The following is a 16,426-nucleotide window of genomic DNA, read 5'->3' as shown; positions in this document are numbered from 1 at the left end:
TCAATGAATACTCTTGACCATGAAGAAAGAACTATAACTAAATCCAGAGCCAAGCCCAGGCTCCTACCCATTCATCTGAACCGGCTCCTCCCAGATCCCCCTCCCCGCCCCCCCCCCCACCCCGCAACACACAGAGGGAGGGGTCAGGGCGCTCCCCACATGCGCAGGGCGCCTCCCACTCTGTTGGGGCTAATGCTTGTGTACAATCTCATGTGCCCAGATGTAAGAAAAATGTGGTTGGTACCACAATCAATAACGTGATTAGGAAATAATTCAGAATCGGGAAGGGAGAAGAAGGGGCTCCTTTGTCATCTCGTGCGGTTAGTGTCTCTCAAGAGGCTGTGCTGGAGGCACCTGACCACCGCTGTCACCCACAATGGCTTTGCATTTGGCGTTCGTGTTTCTGCAAACTGCTTTCACCCTGCGCTCCTTTTTGTTTATTTAATACAGGAGGGGCAGGTACTGCCCCGTGAACTCCCAAATAATCTCCTCAACAGCTCCATGGCTGGCCAGTGGGCACCCCCAAACCAATTGTTCCCACAGTCTAACGTGCTTGTCACCGGCAGCTCCATACTTTTAGTTCCTCAGGCCAAAAACCTAGGTTCCCCGCCCCGCCCCGCCCCCCATGTTCCACGCCTCTGGGAGAAATCCTGTTGGCTCCATCTTCAGCCCGGAATCCAATCCTCCAGGAACCAGCGCCTCCCTCCTGGCTCAAGCCACCATTGTCTCTCACCGAAATTTAGAAAACTGCCTCCTACTGTCCTTCCGGCTCCTGCCTTTGTCCCAAACCCTGGTGGTCAGATGAACTATTTTGAAACAAGAGTCAGGTCGCGTTGGTCCTTTGCTCAAAGCCCACCGGCTCTGCACCATACCTCAGTAAAAGTCAATCCACACTGCAGTCCACAGGCCCTGCAGGACCTGCCTCCTACTCTGCTCTGGCCTCATGCCCTTCACCACTGGGCTCCAGCCACACTGCCAAGCACACCCCTGCACCTTCCACATGCCTGCCACAGGGCCTTTGCACTGCCTAGATGCTTTTCACCAGAATGCACAAGGCTCTCTCCCTCCCTTCCCTCAAGTCTTTGCACAAATGTAACATTAAAAAAGACCTCCCTGACCACCACATCAAAGTCCTGACTAACCTATCCCCACCCCAACCTCTGTTCTCCTTCCTTTATTTTTCTCCATAGTGCTCACCGCTACCTAACATAAGACATATTTTGCTTATGTGTCTATTAGCTGTCTTTCTCCTCTAGAATATAGGCCCTATGAGGACAGGGATTTTGCTCCATGAGAGCAAGGATTTGGGCTCTTCTCTTCCTCACTGTAGCCCAGGACCTGACACACTCAAGAAATATCGGTTGTTCAATGAGTATTTGCAATGAACTCAATGCCAAACAAACCTGTTTACCCACAAATAGTGTCGGGTTTGCACGTGACCTCCCTTCCCTCATTCATACAGCCAGCATCAGCTGGGCCTCCACCTGACTGTGCACCCCAGGTGAGTCCACCAGGTAGGAATGTGAGGCCCTATTAGGCTCCTTTCTGAGTGGAGGTTGGAGGAGACAATCCTACACTCAAATCCCCCCTGCCCCTGGGTTGGGAAACCCCACCTGAGTTCAAGTGTCAATGATGTTCCAGATGTTCCATCTCCAGGGAGCTGTGGCTATGACATCTGATGGCGGAAGCATTTACGGCGCTCAGCTCCTCTGCACACACGCAGTTCACCCGAGCCTCAGGCTCTTTATTTTTCTGGGCAGCCACTCAGCTGACCTCATTTCTTGTAAACACTGCTAATTGCTAGGCCTCTGGGGACAGGCCTGTTGTGCTGAGTGGCAGCGAGCCGTGATGCGGGGAGGGCCCTGCCTGGCACACCGATGGAGCCCCAGGAAACATCAAGCTCACAGTCTCCGCACGACCAGGACGCAAGGCTGAGTGGTGGTCACTCACTGCAGGCGTCGTGGGCCATGCTGGGAGGTGATGACTCAGTGTTCTATTACCTAGGACAACCCGCTTTTTGAACACTTGCGGGACTGCGAGTTAAGTACTCAAGTACTGAGCCCTAGTACAGTGTATTAACTACAGACGCCGCAGCCGCGCATTTAAAGCAGACCTGCCCAGACTCAAGGGGAGCCCCCGAAGTATCATGTGGCCCCAGAGGCCAAGAACCCTAGGACGCATGCTGCAGTGAGGGAAGGAGGAAGCGGCTCTGAGAGTGGGGATCAAACACAAAAGGACATTCAAATTATACCCCCACAATCAGAAAGGAGACGAATCCGCAAATACACAGCACAGACAATTTCCAGGGCAGCAGTGAGCTGACCATGACCTGCCCCCCACCTTGTCTAACTTATGGGTGAGGTTAGTTTGTTTCCTCTGAGGGTTAGTTTTTTTAAGTGACTGTATTATATGGGAAGCCAGAATGTACTATGTATATTTATGCCTTTATTAATAAAACAACAAGATAGAAAAAGACATTTTAATGTTTCAAGTGAAAATCTGGTGGCTGTCTTCTTGGAGACTAAGCAACACTGCCTTCCACTGCATTTTCCTATACACAAAATAACACACCAGCCTCCAAGGAATGAGAGGAAAATCACCTGCAAATACTGTTTCCTCAAATGCTCGGCTCATAATGGGCTTTTAAAAAGTCAAGCATGAAAGAAACCATCGATTTTTTGGAGCCTCCATTGTTCAAAAATTCTCTGGGAATTTCTTATGAAAAGACACTTCAGGAGCATAAAATTTCCATCTTTGCCCATTCCAAGCGCATTTTCTGTATAAAAGGGGCGCACTCCTCCAGACTTCTATTTTCTTTACTACCAAAGTCTTGCCTTGCTGACACCTTTTTACTAACTAATCCAAATGCTTGAAATGCAGTTTGGGCAAAAAATGACAGAAAAATAAACATTTCTTCTCCATTTACGTGCTGAATAGACGCTCATTCTTAGCAGATCACATGGGATGGAGAGGAAAAGGCGAGGCACCCCCCAAATAAACAACCCTTCAACTGACTCCAGCCTCTCTCAGCCTCCTCTCTCCTCATCTGTGTCATTCCCAACAATCGTGGTCACAGGAAGGAGCTCCCCGATCATAGCCACTTACTTTCACATGGCCACAACCTATCCCCCAAAGCTGGCCACTCACCGTCATGCTTATAGGTCATCTCCTGGCAGCCAGAAAAGTAGAGGCACACCAGGGCGCAGAGACAGAGGAAAAAGGAGAAGTACAGCACAAAGAGGATATACTCCATGGTGGGGAGGGGCTGCAGGACCCACTAGCCGTGTGTGTCGAGGGAGCCGAAAGCCATATCATTGCCATCAATTTCTAGGTCTCTCTCAAGTCCTAGGAGGAAGCACCGATTCTTCCCCAGAGCATTCTCCTTCCCTCGACCACACAAGCCCACCGTCTTCCTTCTCTGCTGCAGAGCTCTGAGAATGAAGATACTCCGGAAGATGCACCTTTATTAAAAGGGATGCCAGCTCTGGGGCAGATCCGTGGGCTGAGAGGAGCCGGTTTCCAGGGGCCGGGCCTGGGCGTGTCAGTCCCAGAGGACGGCCTCCAGTCTGGCTTATTCTCTGGGGGCTTTCCTCGCAGACCCCAGGTTCCCTGAGCTGCCCTGCTGTCGGGGCCATTCCATGGGCCCGGGTCCCTGGATGATCACAAGGGCCCCCGGGAACAGCGCTAGCAACCATGAAGCTGAGAGAGGCTTCTTCACGACCAGAGCCCAAAACGGGGAGGCTTGGGGAATTTCTCTATTGATCCCCGTCCACCCTGTACACGCCCCAGACTAGTTAAACTCATGGGTTCTCAGCAATTCTTCGGTAAGTATTTGCTTTTATCATTTATATGAACCGAAAGAAACCATCATCCAACAGAAAAACTGCAACTAGAGAGGTCTTCAGTTTCCCGCCCGTGTGGCACCTACGAGGGCCTTGTGTTTCTTGCAGAAGCTTCTCTAAGCATAAGATCAAAAGAAAAAAACCCTCCTAATGGAGGGTTTTAAAAAGGGCATATTTTACCATTAAAAAGTAAAACTTCTGTAATTTGAAAGGTAGTAAAGCAACATTAAAAGGTAGTAAAGCAACATTATTTCACAAAAGAAAAAATATACATAGCCAAGTTCATATATATTTTAACTCCAATAATGTTTGATACTCTCCTCCTTTCAGAGTAGCCATGATATGAGCTACGTAACCATGTCATACTACGCAACTTAGTGCTAAGTCTTTAAGTCATCCTTCCAAATGAGCTGCCACCCAGGCAGAGTTGGGACTGGTTCAGGCATGGGCCTGTGACCAGGCTGAGCTAAGGAGCACCAGCTCTGGGACTTTTGCTGGAACCACTAAGGAGAGACACCCTCTGACCACAAAGGTTGCTAGACAGGTATAATGCCAGCCTGAAGCTGCTAAAGCTGTTTGGGCCACCACATGGGAGAGCCTGCTTGAGAAAGAGGCCAGCCCAGAGGAAAGTACATTTGAAAGATGGAGATAGACAGGTACCTGGCAATATCGTGTGAACATCTGGATCCAGCCATGCCTGAAACCAGTCTAAACTTCTCAGTTATACAAATTTTTTTCTTTGTTTAAATGACTTTGAGTTTTTGACGCTAGCAACAGAAAAAATCTTGGCTAATGGGGAAGAGGGAGATAATCCTAGAAATCAAGTCATCCGCAAACTGTTGAGTTTTGCGATAAGCCTAAAGGCTGATTTCTCTCTGAGCTGCTCTACACCTGAACCCTCAAGAAAAATGAAAGACAACCTTTGCCTTGCAAGCAGATTCCTGGCTCTGTGGACACCATGACACATGTCCATGACACATGTCCAACCTCCTGGACCTACTTAGACCCACCTTTGCTGGAAGCTCCTCAAGAGCGGAGGCACCCCTCTGCACCCATCACCTGACGCTGTGCTGTGCCCAAGGCAGATGCTCCACGGATGATGGAGCAATGGCGAGAGAGATGGGGGGAGGGGAAGGGCTGAGAGCTGCACCACCTTGGCCTTCACCACCTAGCCCACTGAGGACATGAGCCACCATAGGCCTTGGGCAGGAGGCAAGCACCCAGAAGAAATGGGGAACCAGTGGAGGGTTTCTAAGAAGAAGGTGGCAGGGTCAGACTTGTGCCATAAAAAGATCGTTCTGAACAGCTCTTGGGGGAGGAAGATGCTGGAAGCAGGGGAGCAGCCAGGGAGCTGTGGCAATAACCCCAGGACAGCAGATGAGGGCCCAAAGGAAGATGGTGGAGACAGATGAGGAAGCAGAGGCCTAGAGAGGAGGGTCTGGAATCAGGGAGCTTTGCCTCAAGCCCCTCAGCACTGGGTCTGGGATCCCCTCCTAACACCAGGCAGGAGGCCAGGAGCTGCAGACCCGCCTTTCAGTTGGCTCCTCTCCGAAGACTGAGGCTCACCCCCATGCTCACTCCCCGTGTTGGGGTTTCCTGCCCTGCTAGAATACATTGCCTAGAACCACCATCACCTCCTATCTATTCCAAAGTCTTCGGGTATGGCCTGGATGTCCCCATGGGCGTTGCTATGCGGGATGAGGTGCCCTGGGCAGGCTCTGCAGCCAGGTCAGGCCCGCAGCTCTGCTTTTTCTCCCCCCTCCATTGCCCAGCAACCTGCAATGCTGCCCCAGGTCGGGTGACAGGGGTGCTGCCCAGCCTGGAAGGGACAAGCCTTTGTCCCGTCCAGGGAAGGAAACACCCAGCGAAAGCCCTCGGCTGCACGTTGCCACGCGGGGAGCCTCACAGACCAGCAGGGCTGAAAGGAAGTATAGCTCACTTAGTCCATGTGATCGAGCCCCACTGTGTGGGCCGGGTGCTGTGCTGGGAGCTGCTCATAACTGGACGAACGAGGCAGGATCCAGCCCTCTTCACACTCAAAGGCTGATGACAGAGCCATGGGGAAGGGTTGTACAGGAACAAAGTCAAGTGGAAACAACCAGAAAGGGGAAAAAAGATTCCTTTGGCTACTTAAAAATGGGAAATGTATTCACGTGATGGAAAGTGCCTGGCATCCAGCTAGGCTAAAGTGCGGCACCCTGGCTTCTGTGCCAGAGCAGCTGCTGGGACCCTGGTCCTTCCCTCCACAAGGCCGCAGGCTTGGTCTTGGAGGCACAAGGTCAAGTTTGGATAGGCCCTAGGTGTCCTATCAGAATGGATGCAGGAGCCACTGACCAGAAGTGACGTATCAGAAGCTCCCCAGGTGTGAACTGTGTCCTGGTGACAGCAGACCCCTGGTCCATTTGGGAGAAGGGACCACAGAACAGATGCTTGAACCCAAGGAAGGGCCTATTCTCAGGTGGTGCTTTGATGTTTCCCAACCTCCCCTCAAAGGATGGCTGCTGTCTACAGGGCATCGAGATGTCACCTCACTGCTACCTGAGACTGTCTCTATCTAAAAGATGGTGACGTGAATTAGAGTGGGGGGGAGGGGAGGGGCAGGGCCTGGGAACCTGCATCTAAAAGGCCCTCCAAAAGAAAGCTACTGATTTAAGATGAAGGGAGAAAGAGAAATTATAATTTACTGATCCCTGACGACACAACAGGCAAGGAGCCAGAAGCTACCTTTAATCTCATGGGTGTGATGTTCATTGTAAGAACCAGGAAACCGAGGTTCCCAGAGTTCAAGGCCACACAGCTAGGAGCCGGTGTGACCCCCACGCTGTTCCAGGCTACGGTTTCTGAGCCTCATCCAAGATCCCAGCCCCCCTTTCAAGGTGCGTGAGCAAACTGTACTAATTTTAGCCATTCTTCACGCACCCAGCTCTCTCCTAAGACACAGCTCTCTGCTGCCAGGCCGCACGAGCTGACCCCCTACCACCCGCCACTCCATGGCGGGGCTCTGATTCCAGTTAGGCCCTGATCAGACCTTCTGCAGAGCAAGTCCCCCTCCCTGGCTAGGGCCCGAGGAACCGCTCAGGGTCATTCTCCTGCAACCTCCACCCGGGGCTGAACTAGCAGGGTCCCCGGGCAGGGACAGCCAACACCAGTCTTGTCCCCAGAAGACCCATGAGACAGGTCAGCAGCCCTCGGGGACAGGATGGCCCCCTGGAAGATGAGGGCTGGCATCACTGCTCTGCCCTCAGCACTTCTGCAGCAACTGGGCTGTGGGTGTGGAATTAGAGGAGCCCCTTCGGGGGGACTGCAGAGTCCAGGGAGGCTTGCAGCAGCCAGAGAGCAGGGATGGCTGTCAGACTTCCAGAAAATTCTGGAAACTTCAATGCGCTCACCATGACACTGTGTCATGCAAGGACCCGGACAAAGCGGTAAAGTGCGTGGATGCATAAGGGACAGAGTGCGATGGAGGCATTTAAGGAGAGAAAAGAAAGTACTGAATCCCTGCGGCCTGTGGAGAGGAGGAAGGGAAGTTGCCCAGCTTGAGAGGCAGCCCTGCAGAATTAAAAACCTAACCGGGTCCCCGATGGACCCAGATAACATCCCATCCAGCCCCGACAAGCTGGGATTGAGCAGTAGCATAAGGGAAACAGCTGTACACTGAACCTTGAGAAAAAGAAAGATGCTGGTGGGTCATAGTAAGTGGGAAAGACCCTGAATCAGGTCAGGAAATTTCCCACAGAAGTTCCCAAACTCCACCTTCCAGTGGCATAAAACTATTGCAATTACAGTGACCAAACATCCCCATCCTGAGAAGACCCAGTGTCAGGCAAATGTATCATTCCAGTAAAAGCAATTTGTTTATTGAGTCAACAGCTATTTAGGGCCACCCACTCTGTGCCAGGCAGTGACCAGGACGTGGTGAGCAGGACACAGGTGCTGCCCTCCTTGCCGGCTGTACATGCAAGCCTAGCAAATCCCAAGCCCATTCTAGGCCTCTGTAAAGTTCCTTCCCATAGACACATTCAGAAACAGGAAAAGGGGGAACATAATCTTCTCTTATTCCAGGCATTCTGATAAGGTTTGAAAAATATAGTTACGGCTCCAAAGTGGGTTTCCTGAAAACCTTTCTGGGATATATGAGCCCGCAGCACATCCAGTTCGTGCAACAAACTGAACACCTTTAGATTGTTGCTTTTTAAACATATGTCCTGTGGTGAAAATGGCATTGGTGTACATTACTGGCAACTGTGCAAAATGACGCAACCCTTCTATAAAGCAGGGGTTGGGGGCTGGGGGCGAATGTTCTTGACTGAAGCCTTCACACCCTCTGACCCACGTTTTGACTTCTGGGAATCTACCCACGGGAACGATCCAGACTATGGACACAGTTTTCTGGACAAAAAGAGTTCGCTGTGGCGACATTTACAGAAGAAGGAAGTCCAGGAAGACGGAAAGGGTGGTCACCCAATGAGATGTTCAGCACTCAGGGAATCCAGCAGAACTGGCCCGTGAAGAGTGGTCTGCTCAGCATAGACACATTTATTGCAGCATTATTCACAACCGTGAGGAGCTGGAAGCAAACATGCCCGGCAGACACAGGACAGTAAACAGATCTATAGCCCATCCACTCCATGGATTATGTAGCCATGAACATTCACGTTTATGATGACAGCATCATAACATGGATAAATGCTTTATAGCATAGTAGTAAGTAAACACCCAGGGTGCAAAAGTGTATTCTACAATTACAGTTACATTATTTATTTATTTTTTTTGTGGTATACGGGCCTCTCACTGTTGTGGCCTCTCCCATTGCGGAGCACAGGCTCCGGACACGCAGGCTCAACGGCCATAGCTCACGGGCCCAGCCGCTCCGCGGCACGTGGGATCCTCCCGGACCAGGGCACTAACCCGTGTCCCCTGCATCGGCAGGCGGACTCTCAACCACTGCGCCACCAGGGAAGCCCTACAGTTACATTATTTAAAAAAATGGAAGCAGAATGAGGATGGGGGGAGCGGAGATTGTGTTAAAATGCCAACATTGATTGCACTGGGGAGGTACCGCTGTGATGGACCCCTTGTCTCCCAGATAGTCTACAATGTGGTTATACTACTTCCATAATAAAATATATATATTTAAAAATAACCAAGTTCTGCTGAACCACTTCCCTTTCCTGAGTTTCTAATGTCAGTGCATAGAGATTTGTATCTCATTCAACTTCACTTGGTGGCACGAGCTTGGGCCTTGGAGCCCAAGACTTGAGGCTGAAGGTCAGCCTTGTCAATTACTTTACCTCTTTGACTCATTTCTAAATTTTATATCTATATACTTCCTGTAACTTTAAAATGAAAAAAAATAACACCAGTCTCACAGGGTTGCTATGAAGATTAAATGAGATGGTATAAATAACCACTTATGCATGTGTCCAAATTCGGTCCACAGATATATTTTATTTGGCCCACAGAGTATACTATAAACAATTTGCACCAATATTTACAACCCTTAGATTTTACATAAAGGTGTTACGGGTTGAACTGAGTCCCCCAAAAAAGATATGTTAAAGTCCTAACCCCCCAGTACTTCAGAATGTGACTTCAATTGGAAATAAGGTCATTGCAATAATATGAGGGCACACTGTAGTGGTGTGGACCCCTATGTGACTGGTGTCCCTATAAGAAGATAGCCACGTGATACAGAGACATACAGGGAAAATGGCACGTGACAACAAAAGTAGAGATTGTGGTTATGCAGCTTTTAGACAAGGAAAGCCAAAGATTGCCAGTAAATCACCAGAAGCTAAGACGAGGCAAGGAAGGATTCCCCTACAGGTTTCAGAGGGAGCACGGCACTAACACCTTGATTTTAGACTTTTAGACTCCAGAACCTTGAGATAACACATTTCTGTTGTTCTAAGCTACCCAGTTTGTGGTACTTTGTTACAAAAGCCCTAGGAAACTAATGCATAAGGAGTCCCACTTCTCTTGAATGACTGGAATATCTGATACCACCTGGCTCACTTTCTTATAGCAGCTGATAGTCTGGGCCCAGTTTTCCACAGTCCCCACCACTCCCTATTGTCACCCTGACACGAAAGCCATATATCTGTGATCATTCAGTAAGACATCTGCACTGCTGTTTTCTTTATAGGAGAGAAATATTTCTCTACAACCATATCTCTACCCAAAGATAAACCATGAGGGGCATCTGGTTCAATAAAAAGGAGAACAGGCCCACAGCTTCATGGAAGTGAAAAATGTTTACGGGTATTAATGCAAACTAAGTCCTTTTTAAATACCAATTTGTTCTTTTACTTTCCAGCTTGGTCCCTGTGGGCATCCGAGTTTTCCAAACCCAGCTCTGCTCTCTTCACTGGACGTTTGGACACCATCTCTATAAAATGGGCAAAACCACATTTTCCAAAAAGAACGCATCCTGTATCATTCCAAAAAAGCCCGAAGCTCCTGATTTTTCAAAACAGGATATAGATGTTATAAACCAAGACTAAGCGTCTTTTAAATCCTTCAAAAGGTCTAAGTATTTAAGTTTTTAATTTGGGGTGTGGATCCCCTGAGACCTAAATACAGAATTCATCTGTAAATTTTCCACGAATAAATTACAGTAAGCAGCCCCACGTTGCTTTCAGAGGTAGTTATAACAGGTTTTTCACCATCGAATATGCAGAGATGTGAGTGTGTCTGCCTTTAGGGCTCCTCTATGGATTGCTCGCTTCTCCCCCTATGCCTGGACCATCTGCCCTGCAGACCCTGGCATGGAGCCAAAGCAGGGCAGCTGCGCCCTCGCACGCTCACCTTGGGTGGCTTCAGGCCCTTCCCACGATGTCTTCTGGAGCGCAAGAGCCGTTCTCTCTCCTAGAAGGAAACACAACTGTTGGGATTTTCAGCCAGCCTCACATCACATCCACCAACCCAGCTGACTTCAGAGGGCATAACTTACAATGCTGCTGTGCCTACCTGTCTGCACCAGGCCTGGGTCAGTCCAGGTTCTGAGCACCCAAGGCATGGCTGCTTCTCAGAACTGACAGCTACAGAGCCATGCCGTTAACTGGACATGGACCATCCCAGAAAAAATGCCAAGATTTGCCAATCTTGTAAAACTCCAGCCTGTCTGTCTCTGGGGCTGTAAGCTATAAAACTTTAGGCAGTGTTGACTAGACATCAGCTGTCAGTGATCCCAGCAGAAAATAAAAAAGCTTGCAGCTTTGATCTCAGACAGAGCTGGGGCCAAGTCCCCATGGGGCCTCCTCCTGGTCAGGTGACACACCTCATTTCTCTGACTCTCAGGTTCTTCCTTTGCTATATGGACTGGAACACGCCCTTCAGAGACTGTGGGTACCTGTGGTTCTTGTCAGTAGAAATGGCACCCATCGAGTAGTAGCAGGAGTAGCAGCATTCTGCCCCAGATAAAACCAGTAAATTCTCTCCTTCCTAATCAAATGTTCCTATTCTCTTTGGCTGCCAGGAAACCCAGAGACAAATCTGGTGCTTGGCCACAGCCCATATGGTCCACCCATGTGTCCCTGCTGATCTTAACTGATGCTGCTATCTTCATTTTCTCTAGTCTTATCTGTTAATCTTCCTCTTTCAACTCTATCATTGTTTTGTTGAGTGTGTTTTTTTCATCTTACGTGGCATAAAGACTTTCGTGTAATGAAGCAAAGATGAATGGAAGGATAAATGATTAGATGATGGTTGGAATGAAGGTGGGATGGAGGGAAGAAGGGATGGGTGGAGGAAGGGGACGATGGGAAGATGGATGGAGGGATGGGAGGGAGGATGGATGGGTGAGTGGAAGGAGAGAAGGAAGGAGTAGAGATAGAGAGATAGGAAAGCAAAATGAATTGGACAATTACAGTCAAAGCCTTTTCTATAATTTTGATCACTGGCTTTTCTACTTTTTGAAGATCCACTAACGGAAGCATCACATACCCCCTTGGGCAAGCAGAACACACTTTGCTTCTAAGATGCAACTAAAGCTCACTATAGATGTTCCCTTCCTGGTTCCTAAGCTCCTTCCACAAAGAGGTGCAGAATTCTCTGGGTGTAACACTCCACCTACTTAAGACATACAACCCCCTTAATGATGCCCCGCACACACACACACACACACACACACACACACACACACACACACACACAGTCTTAACAAGTCCTTCAAATTCTGCTCTGATCACAAGGTTCCAGTTTTCAAGTTCACAGTCTGCAACAACTAGGCTAGAAGAAAAGAAAATAGATTTCTTGGGGACAGATCATGCCCACTCTGTAGAGGCCAGAAGGCTCTTTTTAAAAAACTGATGCTGCTTCTCAATGGCAGCAAACTAGGGATAAGATTTGAGAAAAAGAGTAGCCATGAAAACCGCTCCCAGATACCAGTGATGTCATATAAACAAGTGGAGGCTGCTTTCTGGAAGAACAAAGGGGGAAGGTGCCCATCACCAGGAGGAGCTCTGTGAGATCCCACCCTGCCAGCAGCATCGCCCTGCAGCCCTGCTGCCATTCCCGGGGCCTGGGTCTCATGCGCCCCACGGAGGGCTGTCGCTCACGCTCATGCAGACATACCAGCGAGAGATCGTCGATGACATGCTGCTGCTCCAGCACCTGCAGGCGCAGGAACTCGATTTCCTGCTCGTCCCTCGTCAAACTGAGGTCATTCAAGGAAGTGTGCCTCTTCAGGGACGCCTGTGCCGACAGCTTCTCTTTCTGCAGCCAAGGGAAGAGAGGGCACTGCAGGGTCACTCATCCACAACACTTGATAGGAAGCCACCGTGCGCGTCAGGGCATGGAGTGTGGGCTTGGGGATATGGGATGGAAGAATGGAGGGAGGGATGAGAGCCCCCAGGTCGTCAAGCTGGAGGAGTGGACAGCTGCAGACCAGAGTCAGGCCCGAGGTGTGGCTGACTGTGCCCGACGCTGACAGGAAGGGCTGGGTGGGCACTGGGGTGGGGAGAGGTGGGTGTCTGCACCAAGCCTGGAAAGCTTGGTCGCTGGGGAAAGAGAGCACGGAACACATGGTAACGACACACACTCACACCTGGACCTGCCAGGGCGTGGGAGAAGGGTGTTCTGTCTCCCGGAGCCTCAGTCTTCTCAGCTGTAAAATGGGCATGACTGACACTAGTTTAGACAATGAACCTCAGAGTATTCCTTAAACCATCAACTGCAAGACACCACCCTGACCACAAAGACCAGTCATTCTTGTTGGAGCAAATAAAAGGCCCAAATTCAAAGCACTCAGAGCAAAATTGTAATCATTCACGTACTGAGCTTCGTCAGTGCACCGGGTTTTCTGTGAGAATGTTTTACGCCATCACTCATCCTCTCCTTAAACCCACAGCACTGATATTTTCCTTCCCAGTTCACAGATGAGGAAGCTGAGAGAATGAGGGCTGGGCCTAAGGACCCTGGGTGGAGACCCACTGTCTGACTGCCCCGGGCTCTCTGTCAGGCACAGATGCCCACAGTGCTGTGAACTGTGGAGAACAGAGGCAGGAGGGACGGGTGCAGACTGAGACCGCTCGGCAGGCTTCCTGGGGAAGGTGGGTAGGAGGTGGCCCCAGGGAACGTGTACGGTGAGGGCCAGGAGCTGGAGGAGCCCAGGCAGAGACAAGGCCTCCGAGACGATGACTTACCATCTCCACGTTTTCCCGCGTGAGATTCTTGATCTTCTCCTCCATCCTCTGGATGCTCTGCAGCAAGTCCTCGTTCTTCTTGTTCATTCGCTTGTTCTTCTCCACCAGGGGCTTCAGCTGGACCTCGGTCTCACGGGAGCGTTTCAGCTGCGGCCAGACAGAGAGGGCAGCGGCTGTAAGAGCCCAACCTCAGAGGCCAGTGGAGATGCCCCCTGGCCTGGAGCTGCCGCTGCTTGGGACCACATCTCCTGGGTGGTGCAAACACCACGAAGAGCCCACAGACACCTGGCTTCCAAATGCAGGCTCCCACCTGAGCCTGAGAGGGCCTCGGGCAGGGCAACAGGAGGGAGTGCAGCCCAACACGGAGGCCCAGAGACCTCCCTCAGGTCGTCCCCGCCGGCAAGCGGCCTGAGCCTCTTCCACACTTCCTTTACCTCCGGGCATAACCCCCAGAGGTCATGGGTCACATGCATAAAGGTCATTCCAGCTACCTAGCTCCTCCTGGCCACCATTCCTCTCCAGGTAGAGACCTAGCCGAAAGCTCAACACTTTTCAGACAACAGACGATCCCTTGGCCCTGCTCAATGTCAGCCTCAATGCTCAGGGCTCCATCCAGCCCTGGAGCCATGCCCTGAGTCCTCTGAGCACAGTCCCTATGACTGACGAGGTGTCCTTCCAGTCTCTCTCATCCCATCAGCATCTGAGGAGCCCCTCTTGGGCCCGGGCCCTGTGCTGGGAGCTGGGTCAAAGGGATGACATGATGGGGTGACCGTCCAACAGACGGGAGAAGAGGACAAAGACGGTAACAGAGGTAAGAACACAGTGAGACAGGCGCCGGTGGACACGCCAGGCCGGGGAACCACACATCCAGGGGTTCAGAACGGACCAGAAGACGGCACGTCGCTGAGTGCAGCGGGAGCAAGGAGTCTGGGGGATGGGCAGAGCAGGGGCGGGCACGGTGAGGTCTGATTTAGGGAGCTGAGAGCTCTGCCATTTGTTTCCACCTGCAGCCACACTCCTGCCGCCCCCAGGGCTTTGAGGCAGGAGCACTCTGTGGTCAGGAATGCCTTCTAGAACAATCCATCACTCTGACTGCTGTGTGGAGGCCAGTCCAGCGAGACAGAGACATGAGAGATGACAGGCGAGGGGGAGGGGGAGCTGGGACTGGGAGGCTGCTCCATTAGAGGCGCCCACTCTTTTCCCTTCTGAGTACAGTGTCCTCCGTGACATACACTAGCTGCACGACCACGGCCGAGGTTTCAGCCTCAGTTCCCTCTTCTATAAGATGGGAATGATGGTAGTATCCGCCTCAGAGACTTGTTATGAGAACTAAATGCATAGTGAGAGTCTTCGCAGGGTCATTTTAATGGATGAAAAATATAAACAATTTAAAATATTTACCAGTATCACGACAATCACAAGAACCACTGCATCTATCAAGTACTCGTCATGTGTCCAAAACGATGTTCGGACCTTCCAGGCATCCCCTCTCATTTAGCCCTCACCACCACCCTAGGAGGGGGCCCATCCCCATCCCCATTCCACAGACAAAGAACCTGGTTACAAAGAGGTGGGGTGATGTACCACATAGAAAGTGCCAGGACCAAGAACCAAACACAAGGGACTGACTGCACACCCCTGCTTTTGGTTACCAGGCTGTGAAAGTTAAGATAAAACACTGATGGTAGCCATTAAAGTATAACATGTACCTTGACTCATACATTGTACCTCTAGAAATCTATCCTGCAGAAATAAAGGTTCAAGTCGGTAAAGACAGAAATGTATCTTCTGTGAGGCACTGTTTACAACAGCAAGGAAACGCGCAACGGCCTAAATCTTCACCAGGAGAGGAATGGTTGAATAAACCATGGTGTGTCTACACAACAGAGTATGATGCAGCGTTACAAAGACAAAGGTGGATCTCACGCATTGCTGGGGAGCACTGTAATTGACACAGCAAGTGAAAAAAGCAAGTTGCAGAACAATATTACACAGGGAAAATGTCCCGTTTGTAACCACAAAACAATAAAAAAAAGGCTCTTCGTGGGTGTCAAAATATTTGCATAAGCGTTAAAAACATGTGAGAATCACCTCGAACTGTTAACAGAAGTTACCTCATGATTTTAAGATCCCAGTGCTGGCCAGCTTATTGATTCTTACTTTAAACACTTCAGAAGGTTTGCATTGTTTCAAGCAAGATATTTTTTTTTCTAATCCACTTAGTAAACTATTTTGCCTCTCATGAGGGATTTTTTTTTTAAGCTCATGAATATTTAAATGAAAAGTGGAGACATAATATTAGATGTACAGTCTGATGAAAACTATATAAAAATATGCCTTTAAAAATACTGGAAGGAAATGAATTTATTCTGATCCTGTTAAAATTGTGAAGAGGTGACACTTCTTAACACTTTTCATCTCCCATGTTTTTCAAATATACTGATACACTTACTTTCATAATAAAATTTAGAATAAAGAGAAATATTACGAGACACTTGTCAAGACATTTGTACGTGTTGACTACCACTACATAAAAATAAGGTTAATTGTTTATCCAGCAAACTTAAACATATTCAAGAAATTGCTATTCTTACTAGAGATTTATTTTTTTTTAACCAGAAGTTCACATTCACTACTTTTAAAATTAGAAATATGTGAACTTTTATGCAAAAGAAAGTAAATAGATAAGCAAAAAATAAAAATTATCCATAATCGCACCACCTAAAACAACTTCCAAAATCCAGGATGATGACAATGTATTTTTGTTCTGTAGACTGCTTTTATCATTTAATTCATTGTGAACAAATTTCTATGGCAAATAAATGTGACCTATAACATCATTCTTAATGACTGCACGCAACTCACTGCATAAATGTTCCATAATTATTTTGATCAATACTTCGGTGAGGCTTGGTTTTGTTTTGGTTTGGTTTCGGTTGC

The 16,426-nt window shown here is 49.4% G+C and overlaps 2 protein-coding genes across 5 annotated transcripts in view; both read right to left on the bottom strand.

The window, feature by feature from the left end:
- The window catches only part of LOC115857266 (janus kinase and microtubule-interacting protein 1), a 100,824-nt gene that overhangs the window by 9,094 nt on the left and 75,304 nt on the right, over positions 1-16,426 (bottom strand). For all 4 annotated transcript variants that reach the window (XM_060299139.1, XM_030864174.2, XM_030864176.2 and 1 more), the window contains 3 exons: positions 13,487-13,633; positions 12,417-12,557; positions 10,650-10,709 (listed from right to left, as the gene is read on the bottom strand). In XM_060299139.1, coding sequence (XP_060155122.1) covers positions 10,650-10,709; positions 12,417-12,557; positions 13,487-13,633 — 348 coding nt within the window. The remainder of the gene's footprint in view (positions 1-10,649; positions 10,710-12,416; positions 12,558-13,486; positions 13,634-16,426) is intronic.
- On the bottom strand, positions 2,953-3,354 carry LOC132597336 (uncharacterized). The gene has a single exon (XM_060299143.1). It carries the CDS (start codon positions 3,251-3,253, stop codon positions 3,092-3,094), a length of 162 nt encoding a protein of 53 aa, XP_060155126.1. The 5' UTR covers positions 3,254-3,354; the 3' UTR covers positions 2,953-3,091.

Source organism: Globicephala melas, chromosome 5 (assembly GCF_963455315.2).
Source record: "Globicephala melas chromosome 5, mGloMel1.2, whole genome shotgun sequence".
In the NCBI taxonomy this organism is placed as follows: Eukaryota; Metazoa; Chordata; class Mammalia; order Artiodactyla; family Delphinidae; genus Globicephala; species Globicephala melas.
This window is presented reverse-complemented; position numbering and strand designations above follow the sequence as displayed.